Source organism: Geotrypetes seraphini, chromosome 6 (genome assembly GCF_902459505.1).
Source record: "Geotrypetes seraphini chromosome 6, aGeoSer1.1, whole genome shotgun sequence".
Lineage (NCBI taxonomy): Eukaryota > Metazoa > Chordata > Amphibia > Gymnophiona > Dermophiidae > Geotrypetes > Geotrypetes seraphini.
In genome coordinates, this window is record NC_047089.1 from 236,625,964 (window position 1) to 236,643,790 (window position 17,827).

Here is a 17,827-nt window from a genome sequence, read left to right on the forward strand (position 1 = left end):
ACAGTGAGAAAGAAACAAATGTTGAATAAGGCAGTGGAAGGTAGCAAAAATAATTTTATTTTCTATTTTGTGATTATAATATGTCAGATTTGAAATGTGTATCCTGCAAGAACTGGTGTTCGATAGAGAACATGAGTTAGGACCTAACAGAGAGAGAAAAAGTATTTTTTTGTTTATTTTGTGTACACCACAGCACTGGCGTGGGGTTGGAGAGGGCAAAGAGGAGTGGGGTGGGTGGAAAGACTACAAAATAAACCCGCCAGGATGCTTGGAAAAAAAAAAAAAAAAAAAAAGGCCTAATTGGGTGGGAAAAGCAAATCGAAAAATCGATTCAATATGCCAAATCGAAAAAACTTTCCCTGATTCGGGCAGCACTACTCTTAACTGTATATTAATGTCTAGAGTTTTCACCGCTACACTTCTTTGTAAGCCTAATTCTTACTTGTTTTCATACTCATTTGTATTAATTTTTACATTCATGTATCATTTAAAATCACTTTTTTTTTCAAAGATTTCTTCTTTGCTTGAAACTTTTTTTTTTTTTCTTTAAAGCATAAAACCTGCAGCCGATACGCATGTTTCTGATTCTGCATCAGGGCTCAGTAGTCATCATTTTCACATCCAGTCTTTCAACATAATTATTCACCTCACTTCTTTCCGTATTGCTCAACTGGTGTCAATAAAACAAGAGCATGAGAATGAAAACAAAAGAAGAATTAGGCTTATGAAAAAGGCTTAGCGGTGAAAACTCGAGGCGTCCAACTCTTGCCATTTGGACATGGCAGCGTTCTGTAAGTCACACCAAACCGTGGAAACAAAATTCTGCTCACACAAATCATCAACTGACATAAAAAAATATTTAAAAAAAGATACATTTTTGGGGTTTTTTTGCCGATATTTATCTTTTTGTCTATTACTATTTTTATCACTGTAGCTCATTAGGATAGATTATTCAATAAGTATGCCAGGAACCATCTGAACATCAGAAAGAGGTTCAGTTACTGTGGTGTTCTGAATAGCCCACTAACGGGATGATTACTTCAGAGTAGAGAATGACACAGGGACAGATTTTTCTCCGTCCCCGTGGGAACTCATTTTCTCATCACGTGCCGGCGAGTTCTTTTCCTGTCCCTGCTCAATTCCGGCAAGCTCTGTCCTCATCTATATAAGCCTCAAATGTTTTAAAATCATGTGTTTGAGGCTAGTGCGGTTAAGGCAGAGCTTATAGGAATGGGGCAGGGACAGGGACAGAGACAGAGACAAACGTGTGGGGACGGGATGAGGAAAACGTGTCATTCTCTACTTCAGAGATGAGTAAAATGATGTGTTGGACGTGTTAATCCACTTTCCAAGATAATATATAGAAATAAACAAAGGAAATAAGGTATTACCTTTTATATTGGAACAACTCAATGCATTTTATGATGAGCTTTCAAAGGTAACCCTTCTTCAGATCAGAAATAAGCAAATGTTGGCATGTCAAAGGATCTCATGGTCAATCATATGGGAAAAAACATTCAGCATAAAGGGATCCTTCACGTGTTCATCTTCTAATGTGGTAGACATCATTCAGTGCAAAAAGTGCAAAGAGGGATGTTACATCGGTGAAACAGAAGAAAAAAAGAGGGGAAAACAACACCACAAAACCAAATATGTAAAGACCAGAGTGGAGTTGTCCAAATCAGAGAGATGTGCACTTGAAAAAAAAATGTGTCCTCCATCCGTCTGATGATATGAAGATCTTTATTGTTCAAAACATCTAAATGACACATTCACGTGTGCATCAAGTGCTATCGATCGGCACCGCGCGGTGCCGATCGATAGCACTCGATGTACACGTGATATGGTATTCTTTCATGATTGACCTTTTAGTCAGATCCAATTGTATGCCATTGTCTTGTGCTTTTCATCCATCACGTCTTTTAAGACTCCCGAGGCAGGCCGGAGGGCCGAAACATGTACATGTCGAGTCATTGAGTCGTGAATGTGTCATTTAGATGTTTTGAACAATAAAGATCTTCATATCATCAGACGGATTGGAGGACACATTTTTTTTTTCAAGTGCACATCTCTCTGATTTGGGCAATTCCACTCTGGTCTTTACACATCGGTGAAACAGGCCAGATGTTAAAAACCAGAATCAACCTATCATATTAAGAATCACAATACCAACCAAGATGCCACCTCGGTTGGACAACACTTTTGAAAAACTGACCACTGCACCAATGATTTTATGGTAAGAATATTAAAAATGAACTTTAAGACAATCCAAGAACGTAAAATCGTTGAAATTAAAATGATGAACTATTTTGACACTTACCAGACAGGACTTAACAGAGATCTGGGCTTTCTTTACCACCACAAAGACATTTAAAACTGCTTTTGTCACCTGCTCCCCCCCCCCCCTTCCTGTGAAACTATCCCTGAAATGCTTTCATGTTTTTCTTATATATTGATATGTGTCAACATTTGCTTATTTCTGATCTGAAGAAGGGTAACCTTTGAAAGCTCATCATAAAATGCATTGAGTTAGTCCATTAGAAAAAGGTATTACCTTATTTCCTTTGTTTTTTTTGCTTTATTTCTGCATATTATTTCAGAGATGAGAAAATTAATACTGTATTTAACATTCTCATCCCATTCGCGATTCCTTTTTTTTTTTTTTTATAATTCTTTATTCATTTTCACAAATTACATTAAGTGTTAATATTTTTATTCACAGTAACAATAAAAACATCACTTATAAACAATCATTGGTATATTACATAGATTTTATCCCTACCCCTCGCCCAACCCTCCCAACCATATACTCCATTATTGTATGATATATGTAATAATAAAATACCCCCCTCCCTACCTCATAAACTGATAAACATAAGGGAAATAATTTTACTTAATCCTGACAATATTTTGTTAATGGTTAACAGCCCATTCGCGATTCCTTATTTAGGGGTGCATTAAAAAAAATAAAAGCAATAACTTACCATTGATAGGATATAATTCTAAAACCCCACCAGCATCCACTCCAATCCCAAGTAGCTTCAGGACGGCTATGTGGCGCAAGCCTGTGGACAAATGAGAAATGAGACGATTAGGCAGGACACGAGAGCAGCTTTCATCACTTTCCAGAAGGGAGTTACAAATGGGGAAAGGAGTTCAGAATGTACTAGAAGTCTGATGGATTTGCACTGTGGCAAAGCAGACAAAAAGGCCAATGGAATAACATCACAGGGCTGCATAAATGTCACTTTGAGCATCAGGGGTTAATGCTAAAGCCTCAGCACCCTGAGGTTGTGGGCTCAAATCCACAGTGCTCCATGTGACCCTGGGGCCCCATTGCCCCAGGTACATTAGATAGATTATGAACCCAACGGGACAGACAGGGAAAGTGCTTGAGTACCTGAATAAATTCATGTAATCCTTTCTGAGCTCCCCTGGGAGAACAGTATAGAAAATTGAATAAATAAATAGTGTGAAGAGCTGGTATTGTGACATCATAATGCCTCATTCCACCAATGCCTAAGAGCCAACCTCATCAGTGATGTCACAATGACTTAATTGTCCTAGACTTGGCTCACTTTTACTACATTTTGATTTCTAGAGTGGCGCAGTGGTTAAAGCTACAGCCTCAGCCCCCTGAGGTCGTGGGTTCAAACCCCCGCTGCTCTTTGTGACCCTGGGCAAGTCACTTAATCCTTGCATTGCTCCAGGTACATTAGATAGATTGTGAACCCACCAGGACAGACAGGGAAAGTGCTTGAGTACCTGAATAAATTCATGTAAATCCCTTGGGAGAACGATATAGAAAATTGAATGAATAAATAAATGAGGCTTTTTTACTAAGATGCGCTAAAAAGTGGCCTGTGTTACTTTTAGCACAGTGGGTTCCCCAAGTGCTAGGACAACCTTTTAGCGGGGCTCTAAAATGGCCACATGATACCTTAAAAATTGGCGCATGAGCCCTTACCGTCGCCTATTTTGTAGGTGGTAAAGGCTCCCACGCTAATCCTGCGTTAATCGGTCAGCAGGCACCAATGCCACGGGCTAACTGGTTAACGCAGGGCACGCTTACTCTCCGTTCTCAAACACCCCCCCCCCCATGCTACAAAAAATATTTTTTAGCACATGGGTGGTACGCACCGAGCCTACAGTTAGCATGTGGCTACTGAGTGCGGCCCCTTGCACCATTTTTAAATGGCGGTAAGCACGCATTGCTGCTTATCATAGCTTAGTAAAAGAACCCTTATGTGTACTACAGGGGTTAACATATGCACTATTTGCCCTTCTGGGGATATTTTTATAACCGGATTATCTATACAAATTTCCAAAAATGCACCTGTTTTATAATGTCAACATCGCTGGTTAAGGGCCTTTGCAAAACTGGCTCCCGGAACCATCCCCACTAGTCCACAAATACTCTTGCTCAACTTTGGAGAATCTAGTTAGTATTAGTTAGGGTTTGTTCATTCCAATGACGCCATCATCAGACAGCAGACTTCCCCTGATCTGAGGACAGCATATGTCGGGGGAAAAAAAATTGAGCTTCATAATCTCTTTGGCATGGCTGGAACCGAGCATACATAGTCCAGGAGTCACAAACAAAGGAAAAATCCAAGAAGTCCGCAGTATGAGCGGAGCAAATGTAAGGCCAAGAAAGAGGACTGTAGAACCGATGTACTTGATGCAGGCACTTTATTAAATCAATACAACAATGGTTTTTTTTTGTTTTTTTTTAAAAAAGGTCCACCTTTGTTTCAGAGAAACAAGGAGCCAACACGGTCTGTGTTTCGATTAAAACATCTTCCTCAGGGGTCCAAGGTGTTACTTTTAAGGGAAAACAAAGAGAAGCCAACGGTGTCCAAATGAATCTCATGTCTGTTGTAGTGGGCGCAAAGGTTAGTCAACGGGATAAAACTGTAGAGGGGTGCATCTCAAGACAAATGCTTGCGACGTTGGTTTTATCCCGTTGACCAACCCTTGTGCCCACTACAACAGGAACGAGGTTCATTTGGACAGTTATTGGCTTCTCTTTGTTTTCCCTTAAAAGTAACACCTTGGACCCCTGAGGAAGATGTTTTAATCGAAACACGGACCGTGTTGGGTTCTTGTGTCTCTGGAACAAAGGTGGACTTTTTTTTTAAAATGATGTTTCATTGATGTAATAAAGTGCCTGCTTCAAGTACATCAGTTCTGCAGTCCTCTTTCTTGGCTTTGCTTAGCCCAAGAGACATATAGTAGGGCAGTGGTCTCCAATGCATGGCCACAGGTCTCCATACAGACCCTGAAGTCCTCCATTGTGGCCCTCAAACAGTTGGCTGAAATGCTCGCCAAATCCTGTAAATGCGTTCATTTCAGTCTGACTCACTTGGTATAGTAACTGCAATCTCTTAAGTGTGTTATTTAAGTGTCTCATTAGGGAATTTGCTACCACTGACAATCCAACATAAAGTAAGTTTTAAAAATATGTCCTTGACGTGTTGTAGAATCAATATTAGTATTAATTTTTTGCTGTTTAATACCCAGTCTAAACAGTTAGGCCAAAATTAGTAATATGTGCAAGTTTGAAATCTTTTGGTTGCCTTCACATTATCGTTTTAACGTTTATTAAACTTGATATACTGCCTTAGAATCTTTACGTGAAGAAGACTGGAGAGAATCACAGCGAGAGCAGTTCACGCCCCATGATCCCGTGAACCCTGAAGCAACAGCAGTGTTCACCATGACAAGATAGGCTCCATTTAACATTGTTTTCACCTATTTCATTTTGAACGCTGGGAGAGTGTTTATCAGCGGATTTAGATGGGAAGAAGGTTATTTTTGCCGCTGAGGATGTTGCAAGATTAGAGCAGAATATTAATCGTTCATTGCTTGCAGTGTTCAGAAACAACAGCCCCTGTAACATCTGAGGCTTTTTCCTTCTTTTAGTTTTGATTTTAAAAATGTCTTGAGGAGTGGGCGAATAAATGGCAGATGGACTTCAATGTAGGGAAATGCAAGGCCATGCATATAGGGAGAAAGAACCCGATGTTCAGCTACCAAATGGGGGGATTAGTATTAGAGGGAAGTAACCTTGAAAGAGATTTGGGTGTACTGGTGGACACAACAATGAAGTCAACAGCACAATGTGCAGCAGCCGCGAAGAAGGCAAACAGAATGTTGGGTATTATTAAGAAGGGTATTACGACCAGAACGAGAGAAGTCATCCTGCCGTTGTATCGGGCAATGGTCACCGTACCTTAAGAAGGATATGGCAATACTTGAGAGGGTCCAGAGGAGAGCGACACGAATGATTAAGGGCATGGAAAACCTTTCATACACTGAAAGATTGGAGAGATTGAGGCTCTTCTCCCTGGAAAAGCGGAGACTCAGAGGAGACATGATAGAGACCTACAAGATCATGAAGGGCATAGAGAGAGTAGAGAGGGACAGATTTTTCAAACTTTCAAAACATAAAAGAACAAGAGGACATTCGGAAAAGTTGGAAGGAGACAGATTCAAAACGAATGCTAGGAAGTTTTTCTTTACCCAGTGTGTGGTGGACACCTGGAATGCGCTTCCAGAGGACGTAATAGGACAGACTACGGTACTGGAGTTCAAGAAAGGATTGGACAATTTCCTGCTGGAAAAAGGGATAGAGGGATATAGATAGAGGATTACTGCACAGGTCCTGGACCTGTTGGGCCGCCGCGTGAGCGGACTGCTGGGCACGATGGACCTCGGGTCTGACCCAGTGGAGGCATTGCTTATGTTCTTAAGTGAGAAGGTGATATATGGGACTTAATATGATACTCAAGTATCTCATTTTCAAAGGAGGCTTTACGATACAATCATTGAAAGCATGAGGCCAGAATCCAGTGCATCAAAGGATTCCGTGACAAGAACCGAGAAAGATCGAGTCTGTTATCTGGCTAATAATTTCAGCAGAGGACTGGAAATCTGTCAGTGTAACATGCTTCGTTTGACATCATGTGCACGGGAAAAAGATATACACAAGAACAGAAGGGGAGGTTGGAGGAAACCAAAGCTTCACTGAGGTCAGCCAAGCAAAATAGGTCACAATTATCATTTCCTCAAGAAAAGAGCTAACAGGATACACAAAAAGAGGAAGGGAGAGGCTTTTTAAAAATATATATTTCATGGAGTTCTGAATCAGAGGTGCTGTAAGGTTGGAGACTACACCGAAGAAAAGCAAGGGCCCAATATTGGCTTCATAGTTAGAGCTTCTGCCTCAACACCCTGAGGTTGCGAGTTCAATTCCAGACTCTGGTCAAATCACTTAACCCTCCATTGCCCAGTTAGATTGTGAACCTGCCAGAACAGATAGGGAAAATAGAATCATTAAAAAAAACCCAGAGAAACTTGACAGCAGATAAAGGCCAAATGACCCATCCAGTCTGCCTAGCCACAGAGACAGAGGAAACATAGAAAGATGACGGCAGATAAGGGCTACAGCCCATCAAGTCTGCCCATACCATTGACCCCCTTTTAAGTCTACTGGCCCCCTAACTCTACTGACCTGCTCTATTAAGTCTATATCCTAGCGACCCTATTCATTGGTATGACCCTCGCAGTGATCGTGGGATCCCATTTATTCTTGAAGTCTGGGATACTGCGGGCCACTACTTGTCCTGGATCAGTAGACTAGAATGTTGCTACTATTTGGGGGTTTTGTCAAGTACTTGTGACCTGGATTGCCCACCGTGAAGACGGGATACTGAGCTAAATGGACCATTGCTCTGACCCAGTAAGGCTATTCTCTTCTTATCCACTATCTCCTCCTCTCCCTAAGAGATCCCACATGCCTGGCCCAAACTTACTTAAATTCAGACACAGTGTCTCCACCACCTCTACCAGGAGACCATGCCATGCATCTACCACCCTTTCTGAAAAAAAACGTTATTTCATTAGATTACTCCTGAGCCTATCACCTCTTAACGTCATCCTATGCTCTCTCCTGGAGTTTTCCATCATTTCAAAAAGACTCACTTCCTGTACAACATATTAAGGTCTCTAAGACCGTCCCCATATGATTTATGACAAAAGATCACTAACCAATTTTGTAGCCGTCTCCAGAATTGTACAAAGTACAGTGGAACCTCGGTTTTGTGAGCAACGCGCTTTGCGAGTGTTTTGCAAGACGAGCAAAACACTCAGCAAACTTTCGTCTCGCAGGCCGAGCACTGCCCCGATAAACGAGCACTTACACTGCAGGAAGCGCCGCTTCATAGGGATGCCTCTTCCGTCCGCCGGCCAGCCTTCCACGCCGGGTGCCTTCTGCATGTTGGAGAGCCTCTATCTGAGCGCCGTCCCACCCAATCATCCGCCTGGCTTTGATGGTCGCCTTCTCTACCTGTTTTACTCCCCAAGAGTACCTGATTACTATTCAATGTATTGTAAGCTGCTTTGGGTGAATCTCTTCATAAATAGACAGTTAATAAATCCTAATAAATAAATATTCAGCCAGCAGCCGACAGTGCCTTTGCTGTCCACCACCGGAATTAAACCCAGATATTCAACGCAAGGCCACGTCAGGCTGCCAGCATTAAATATCTGAGGAGGAGGGCTGTAAAAAGGGTTTTCCTGGACCTAATCTACCGGCGCTTATCACAGATGCAGAGTGATGCCCAAATCATACCATGTCTATTCTCTGCCCTTAATCATGCCTACCTTTCAGGTAGGTGTTGTTAGGTGCAGGTAGGTGCCTCAACTTTTATGAGATGGGATACATAGATGGTATATACCAGGGGTGCCCAAAAAGTCGATCGCGATCGACCAGTAGATCGTGAAGGCAACACGAGTCGATCGCGTTGCCTTCGCATTCTACTTGCTTCCCAAGAGCCAGACGGACCCAAAGCATCCTGTCGGTCCTTGTGCGCCTGGCAACTCCTCTCACTACCTGCACAGAACGGCGCCAGTCAGTCAACCTCCCTCCCCTCCCCCCATCCTACCTTCTCTCAGGGATTCCTAGGCCAGCCCTGGAGCTTTCCTCTCTGCCACGGGCCACCTCACCGGAAGTAGGAAGTTGCATCAAGTGTGTGGGGGGGACTGGGGGTCAGGAAGTGGCAGAGAGCACGAACGCTGGGAGGGGTCGGTCGCGAGCGCCCTCAGAGACGGCGGTGCGGAGGGTAGAAGCAGGAGGAAGGATGGATTCGGGGGGAGGGGAGAGAACCGATCAAATGCCTGTTTGCACACTTGTAGACGTTGATAACATTGGTCAGGCTTCAGCTTCATTGATGTCCCCGGGTGGGACCATCCTTGCAAATACATGCAGAAAACTCCCGTTCCGTGCAGCAGTTTGTGACAGGTAGTGTTTGTGACTCCTAGGGGGAGGAGAGGAGGTGGTGGTTTGGAGGCCTGGTCCCTGATGGTGGCGGCGGTTTGGAGGCCTGTTCCTCGATGGTGGCAGCAGTGGCTTGGGAGCAGGCAGTGAGACAGAAAGAAGGGGGAGCAGGGAGACAGAAAGAAAGGGGGGACAAGAAGACAGAAAGAAAGGGGGCATGGAGAGAGAAAGATAGACAGAAAGAAAGGGGGGCAGGAAGACAGAAAGGAAGGCGAGGATGGCAGGGAGAGAGGAAGAAAAAGTTGGGGGAGGGAATGAGGTCTGGAAGCATACAGCAGGCTGAAAGAAGGGAAGATATATTGGATGCACAGTCAGAAGACTAAAGTGCAACCAGAGATTCATGAAATCACCAGACTACAAAGGTAGGAAAAATGATTTTATTTTCAATTTAGTGATCAAAATGTTTCCATTTTGAGAATTTATATCTGCTGTCTATATTTTGCACTATGGCCCTCTTTTACTAAACTGCAATAGCGGTTTTTAGCGCGAGGAGCCTATGAGTGTCGAGAGCAGCGCGGGGCATTCAGCACAGCTCCCTGCGCTAAAAACTGCTATAGCGGTTTAGTAAAAAGGGAGGGGGGTATATTTGTCTATTTTTGTATAGTTGTTACTGAGGTGACATTGCATAAAGTCATCTGCCTTGACCTCTTTGCAAAAAAACCCGCAATATAAATGATAATTAACATTTTCTATGTGTACAGTGTGCTTTGTGTTTTTTTAAAATTTTTTGTTGGTAGATCATTTTGACTTGGTAATTTTAAAAGTAGTTTGCAAGCCCAAAAAGTGTGGGCACCCCTGGTGTACACGGTATAGGTAAGATATACATATATTTAACTCATGTAATGTAACACCATTATTGAAGCTCATGTATCTTTATCGAAGCTCATGCAAATCGCTCTGAATTGACTCCCCAGCCATTAGTAGCGGTTTAAAAGTAAATTGAAAACTTTTCTCTTCAACGATGCATTCTTAAATTAATCATAACATGACTTTCAAAAAAAAAAAAATAAATAAAAGATTTTAGAAAACATTTTTTTATTTTTTATTTTTATCTTATCCATCACCCTACCCTCCCTTATGTACTCTCCCTTCATGTCTTTCTATACTTTTATTATAATGTAAACTCTCCCCATAAATTCCTTATGCTTCCAGTATTGTTGCATTTGTCTTAAGTCAAGATTGTTTTATTTATTGTAGTAATATTTTTAACAAATTAATTTTATTAATATGTACATCGCTTTGAATTCAGATAAAGCGATTAATCAAATCTTTTATTAAACTTGAAACTTGTTTAGAAGCTTTCAATAAGCATAAACACTGATCTAGGGGAATGTGTGCTTAGAGCCAACATCTGCAGTCCTTCTCACTCACCCAAATTACAGGCCTGTCCGCTGAGGGCATAAAGCTGATGCTGATAAGCCCATTCTTCATCATTAGGGGCAGAGATAACAACCAGTCGTCTTCTCCATCGGAACCTGCAAGGACAAGAAGGTTTTATTGCCAGAAGTCTAATTAAATACATTTCAGTCATCTCACAGTTTCAGTCATGCTTTTTTTTTTTTTTAGTTTACACATCTTTATTTAGTTTTACCATTCCATACAATAAGCAAACAAGCAAACAAAAACCAAATTCAATATACAGTGATACTTCCACTTCAGGCGATCGAAGCAAGCAACGTGCCTGATTTTAAGAAGAAATGGGATCGTCACGTGGGATCTCTGCTCAGAGTTAAATATGGGAGGGTCATTAGGGTGGGCAGACTAGATGGGCCGCGGCCTTTATCTGCCGTCTTTTTCTATGTTTCTACCTCAGTTTGCGAGTAACCCGGTTTGCAAGTGTTTTGCACGACGAGCAAAACATTCAGCAAACTTTTGTCTCGCAAACCGAGCACTGCCCTGATCAACGAGCACTTACAGGGGATTCCTCTTCCGTCTTCCGGCCAGCAGGTTGCAGGACCTCTGTCTGGGCCTGCGCGGCCGGGTGCTGTCCCGCCTGCACGTTGCATGTGACGCGCACAGCGTCAATCATCGGCGTTGTGTGTGTCGTGCGCGGTGTGCGGATGGGGCGGTGCTCGGCTACGTGGGCTCGGGTGGGGACTCTCTAGCATGCGAGGGGCATCTGACATGGAGGGCTGGCCGGCGGCTGGCATTCCCCCCCCCCCGAAGCGGCACTGCGAGGTTCTCCGGCGGCTGGCATCCCCCCCCCCCCGAAGCGGCACTGTGGGGTTCTTCGTCAGATGACCCACAGAGGAGGCAGATGGAGGAGATGGCGCTGCAGCTCCCGGCACCCGACAGGTATAGACCCCGGGTTCTAGAACGAATCATCTGAGTTTCCATTATCCCCAATGGGGAACTTTGTTTTGGTAAACAAGCATTTTGGATTACGAGCATGCTCCTGGAACGGATTCTGCTCGTAATACTTCTAACAAGCCTTTTGAGAGGCATTAGAAGAATCAACCTTAACCAAACAGGCACTGCTATGATCCACTGACATACACTTTGAAAGGATCTCATAGTTAACGAGGCCACCCTTCCTGTCAGTTCTGAAACAACTGTCTCATGCTTATGTGTGAAACAGACAAGGTTTCCACCACCATTTAAATCCTACAGTGACTTACCCTTGAAAGGCTTCAGATAATTTTTTTTTTTTATTGATTTATTTGTTACATTTACAAAACAAAAACACAGGGTTATCCAGTTCAAACATAACATATAAATGCTCATCAAATAAAGTCAAAGGCAATCGTTATCCATGATCAAGTCCACATTAAATGGCCGAAAGTGCCAAAGCTTAAAAGAAAAGCTAAAGTAACAAAGTTTAACATCTTGGCAGGCTAAGAGATATGGCACATTCTTTAATTCATCAATTACACTCTCCAGCAAACAAATAATAATTTAAGAAACTATCTGCAAAGGTTTATTTCTAAGAAAATCTTCTAACTGTGGCTTCAGATACATTTTAATGCTAACGTCAGAGAAAAAAAAAAATCAAAAAGCTTTACTCCAAGCAAGACAGAGTATCTGGGATTGGAGCATGGAATGTCGATATTATTTAAGATTCTGGAGTCTTGCTACTCTCTGGAATTCCGGAATCTTGCTACTCTTTGGGATTCTGCCAGGTACTTGTGACTTGGAAACAGGACAGTGGACTAGATGTACCACTGGTCTGACCAGTATGGCTATTCTTATGTTCTTAACAGTTAAGGCTTTAGACTAGAGGTCTGCACGGGAACGGGGATCCCGGGAATCCCCCATAACCCACGGGACTTCCACGGGGACCCCCCTCTGGCCCACGGGAATGGAAGGCTTTGGAAGCAGGGTTCATCCATATAATATAATGGACACGTCAGCCTTAGTAAAAGTGGGGGTTTATAAGTTAATTACCTGAACAGAAAACAAAAAAAGGGTTCCACCAAAGAGATTCCACAAGGAAAACAGCAGCGCAAACACAAAAGAAACTGTGGAATTGATGATCCTGTTAGAAGTAATTGCTGCTTTTTATGGGGACGGGCGGCGATGGAGGTAATTCCTTGCGGGGATGGGTGGGGACGGAGAGGATCCTGGTGGGGACAGGCAGGGATGGGTGGGATTTCTGTCCCCGTGGAACTCTCTACTTTAGACTGGCAAATAACTAATTTTAGGTTGCAGAATCAAACAAATTCTCCCCCTCCCCTCCCCTCCCTGTATATCTTTACATTAGAACATTTACAATGCCTATGAGACAGTTTCCTTTTCCTTCTGGCACAGGGTTACCAGACTTCTGGTTGAGGGGGCGGGGCTGGGTAGAACTGGGCGGGGCTGGGGGCAGGACCATGGGTCTGGATTTTACAATAGTAAAATCTGGTAAAACCTGTTCTGGCATGACCAACATTTTCCATCCCCCTTGTGCCAACTTGGCCACTTTGCAAAGAGCCTTGTGGACAGGAAAAGCATTAATTGGGTGATGGTAACACAAAGAAACTCACAGAGCCTTTCCTTTTTAACCCAGCACCCCTCCCCCCAGTGTAATGTCCCTACACTTTCTCTGACTACATTTTAGAAAGGCAGCAAAGTTTCGCAAAACTATATAATCCAAATCAGTCGTGTAGCCAGAAAGGTTGGCATCGCCGCACCATGTGCCCCTACTCTTCACTGCTGCATAGACCTCCCCTGCCTGTGTAACTCTTGATATGTTCACCCACACAAGCAGCATCTTTCACCTGTTGCTCACACCGGCCTCGACTCCCTTCCGACATCACTTCCTGGTTGTGGGACCAGGAAGTGACATCAGAAGGGAACCAAGGTTGGCACGAACAGCAGGTGGAAGATGCTTTTCGCGCCGGCAAACATTTCAAGAGGTACGCGGGGGATGGGGTGATGGTGGAGAGGTGCTGGTATCCCCTTTGAAGATGGCACCCAGAGCAGTCTGCCCCTGCCTTTACTATGCTACTAATCCAAATGCTGCTTCAGTAAGAGTGAGAAAACGTTCCATGTTCAGGCTTCTCTATCCAGTAATCCAAATTGTATCTGTGAACAAACTGTACAATGTTTGAGTTGGAGCCAAGCAAAATAGTGTGACCGAGATAGTTCATACTGATCACACAAGTTCTGAAAAGACTTAAATTCCTTTGCAAGGTGCTCTATCCACCACACCTGCACATCTTTGTCATTCCAGCGCTTCCAAATGATCACATTGTGCTGAATTGGGTGGAGGAGTTTGTACTATAGAAAGTGGAACGCTTTTTTGTTTGACGTTAGGTAAGAACATAAGAAGTTGCCACCACTGGGTCAGACCAGAGGTCCATCGCGCCCAGCGGTCCGCTCCCGCGGCGGCCCATCAGGTCTATGACCTGTGATGTAGTTCCTGTCCATTTCTGTAACCTACCTCTTTTTATCTGTAACCCTCAATCCCCTTATCTTTTAGGAACTTATCTAAACCTTCCTTGAAACCCTGCAATGTGCTCTAGGCTATCACAACCTCCGGAAACGCGTTCCATGTGTCCACCACCCTCTGGGTATAAAAGAACTTCCTAGCATTTGTTCTAAACCTGTCCCCTCTCAATTTCTCTGAGTGACCCCTTGTATTTGTGGTTCCCCACAGTCTGAAAAATCTGTCCCTGTCTACCTTCTCTATGCCCCTCAGGATTTTGAAGGTTTCTATCATGTCTCCTCTAAGTCTCCGCTTTTCCAGGGAGAAGAGCCCCAGCATTTTCAACCCGTCAGCATATGAAAAGTTTTCCATACCTTTTATCAGTTTAGTCGCTCTCCTCTGGACCCCCTCAAGTACTGCCATGTCCTTCTTGAGGTACGGCGACCAATACTGGACACAGTACTCCAGATGTGGGCGCACCATTGCACGATACAGCGGCAGGATGACTTCCTTCGTCCTGGTCGTGATACCCTTTTTAATGATACCCAACATTCTGTTTGCTTTCTTTGAGGCCGTCGCGCACTGTGTTGATGCTTTCAATGTTGTGTCCACCATCACCCCCAGGTCTCTTTCGAGGTTGCTCACCCCTAGCAGTGATCCTCCCCATTTTGTAGCTGAACATCGGGTTCTTTTTCCCTACATGCATGACCTTACATTTCTCTATGTTAAAACTCATTTGCCACTTTTTTGCCCACTCTTCCAGTCTTGTTAGGTCTCTTTGCAGGACCTCACAGTCTTCCGTGTTTCTAACCCTGCTGCAAAGCTTGGTGTCATCAGCAAATTTGATAACCTCACATGTCGTCCCCGTCTCCAGGTCGTTGATAAATATATTGAACAGGAGCGGTCCCAGCGGTAGGATTGCTTTTCTGCAAATGAAGCTTCCTTCATATTTCTCCAGGATGGTTTTTGATAAGGCCTCTGATGCAGGCTATGAAGCCGAAACACAGCCCGTGTCGAGCCAAAGAAGATTTCAATAAACCATTGCAGGTGATATTTTATTGGTTTTTGTCATCTCCACTGGTGTTTTTCTCATGTGTGTGATTTGTGAAGTTTTGGCCTTTTGTTCTTGTTCCCGACTCCTAAAGGATGTTAAGGTCATCCAAGATCCCAACTGCTACCGAAAACACTTAACATTCAACTGCATTTATACCGACTGACAGGTAGACAAGAATCACGATTCAGTTTTGTTGTGACTTTATCAGAGGGGGGGACTCAGGACCCTGGCGTAATAAGGATGAGAGGCGCCCCTCCCCTGCCGAACGTTTGCCCTCTTCCTGTTCCCCGTACCTTTTTAAACTAAACTAAAACAGTTTTATAGACCGAGTCATCAACCAAGAGGAGCTCGACTCGGTTAACAATAATGTAAAACATAATACATAAATTTGACAAGGAAGAGTAGTGGACTGAAATAATTAATTTCCAAAATGTTTAGTAGTCAAAAAAGTTTTCGGAACTTTCCGGAATCAAGCAAAAGAACCTAAGCTTCTTAATGTAAGCAGTACAGCATTCCAGAACTCGGTTAATTTAAAAGCAAAAGAATGACTAAATCTCTTAAGGGTTCTGTTTTTACCACTGAGAGAGTGAAATGTAAGTTTTAATTTTTGAGAACTTCTGGCAAGATGAGATCTATGAACATTCCAGTCTAAAGGAATCAAAGTGGCAAAAATGCCAAATAGGATCTTAAATGCAATACAAATGCACTTCAATTGAATTCTGAGATACATTGGCGCCAATGTAATTCCTTGAGCAGAGGTGTTATGTGTTCAAAATTACTCTTTTAACTTCTCCAACGCGAGCAGCATGCCCACGTCTGTGTCGGCTCGCCCACTTCCTAGGTGCAGGTCCCAGAAGTGACATCAGAGAGAGCGCCGATGCCAACACGGGCATCAGCCTCAAAGGTACGGGGCAAGGAGAGGAGTGGGGGAGGGGCATAGAGAAGGAGGGGTGCCCCGCCCTCAGCAAGACTACGCCCGGGGTGGATTGCCCCTTCCGCCTCCCTCTTAGTACGCCACTGACTCAGGGTTAGCATAATGTCAGACCAACAGATTTGTTGTATCTTGCTTGTGTGAAAGGCAAGTTCTTGAGATAGATTTGAATCTCGCAAGCCTCGCTGAAACTATAATAGCATGCATAATGAAGCTTCAATCTTGGGCCCTTACTATGCAAATGAAGCTGAATGACTCCAAATCCAAACTACTGTGGCTTGGCCCAAAACTAGATCAACTACCTTCGTCCATTTCATTGCCATCTGGATCTTCATGGCAGATTGAATTCTCAAGTAAAGTTCCGGGTGTCATTATAGACTCAACACTTTCATTCAATGACCATCTTAATTCTCTGGTTAAAAAAAAATGCTTCTTTAGTCTCCATATGCTGAGGAAAGTGAGATCCTGCTTCCACCAACAACATTTTGCTGTCCTCGTACAATCAATCATTCTTTCGAGGTTGGATTGTTGTAATTCAGTCTATCTAAGTCTAATCAAGAAAAGTCTTCAAAGACTTCAACAGATCCAGAATACTGCAGCTAGGTTGATCTTTGCAAAAAGCATATATGATCATGTTTCCCTGCTTTTGGCTCCCAGTAATCTCTAGGGTTTCCTTTAAGTGTGCCTGCCTAACATTTAAGATCTTGCAAGGCACTCTTCCCCCCTTTAATTCCTCTATCCTGGAACTCTGTGAGACCTGATGTTACCAGATCTATCCAAAAGCTTAAATTATCTTTCCTCTTGTTAAAAGGTGTTATCTATATCGGAAAATTTGGGAAATCTCTCTACTTTAAAATTACTGAGTTTTGGAATAACTTTCCTGTCCAGCTGCATAATTTGGGCTCTTTCCAATTATTTCGAAAACATCTGAAAATGTGGCTATTTTCAAAAAATGTAAATTCCACTGCTCTCTATATAACCACTAATTCTTATTATATTTTCCTTTCTTAAACTCTTGTAAGCCGTGTCGAGCTCTATCCTTATAGAGAAGATGCGGTATATAAGCTCAAGGTTTAGTTTAGTTTCAAGAGGCAAGAGATACAGCCCTCCTTAATAATAATCCTAGGAAAGCAAGAACTCTCAATACCTCTTGTTTGTCATTTTTATTTTTACTGCCAAATGAATAATTTCAAGGAAAGAATTTATAAACAGCTCAGCCTGAGAAGAGACCCAAATGGCATACCTTGATAAGAAGTTTTCCAGCGTACGAGTCTTATCTTCCTTCTTGCAAGAGATTCCCTCTCTCTTCTGTTTTTCCATTTCTTTGATTCGCGACTGGAAGGTGTCAACTAAATCAAATACAGACTTCATGGCAATTGGCACCTCATAGTATTGCTGTTTGAAATGTAAAAATAAAAAAGGAAAACCAAAATGTAAGAAGACCAAGGTCTTAGCAAAGGCACCAAGAAACAGAGCAGCGGCTGTACCAAAATCCAGATGCACTACACAAATTACATTTCCTTTACACTTCTCCCTCAGTATTCGCGGGGGATACGGGCAGAGCCAGACCGCGAATGGCAAAAAACCACGAATATCCGGCTCTGACCCACCCCCGCCATCCCGGCCTTACCTGGTGGTCTAGAGGGCTTTCGG

At 43.2% G+C, this 17,827-nt stretch overlaps 1 protein-coding gene across 1 annotated transcript in view; it reads right to left on the reverse strand.

The window, feature by feature from the left end:
* The window catches only part of CCDC80 (coiled-coil domain containing 80), a 37,645-nt gene that overhangs the window by 1,709 nt on the left and 18,109 nt on the right, over window positions 1–17,827 (reverse strand). The window contains exons 5-7 of the mRNA XM_033949430.1: window positions 17,418–17,569; window positions 10,712–10,815; window positions 2,985–3,065 (exon numbers count right to left, since the gene is read on the reverse strand). Coding sequence (XP_033805321.1) covers window positions 2,985–3,065; window positions 10,712–10,815; window positions 17,418–17,569 — 337 coding nt within the window. The remainder of the gene's footprint in view (window positions 1–2,984; window positions 3,066–10,711; window positions 10,816–17,417; window positions 17,570–17,827) is intronic.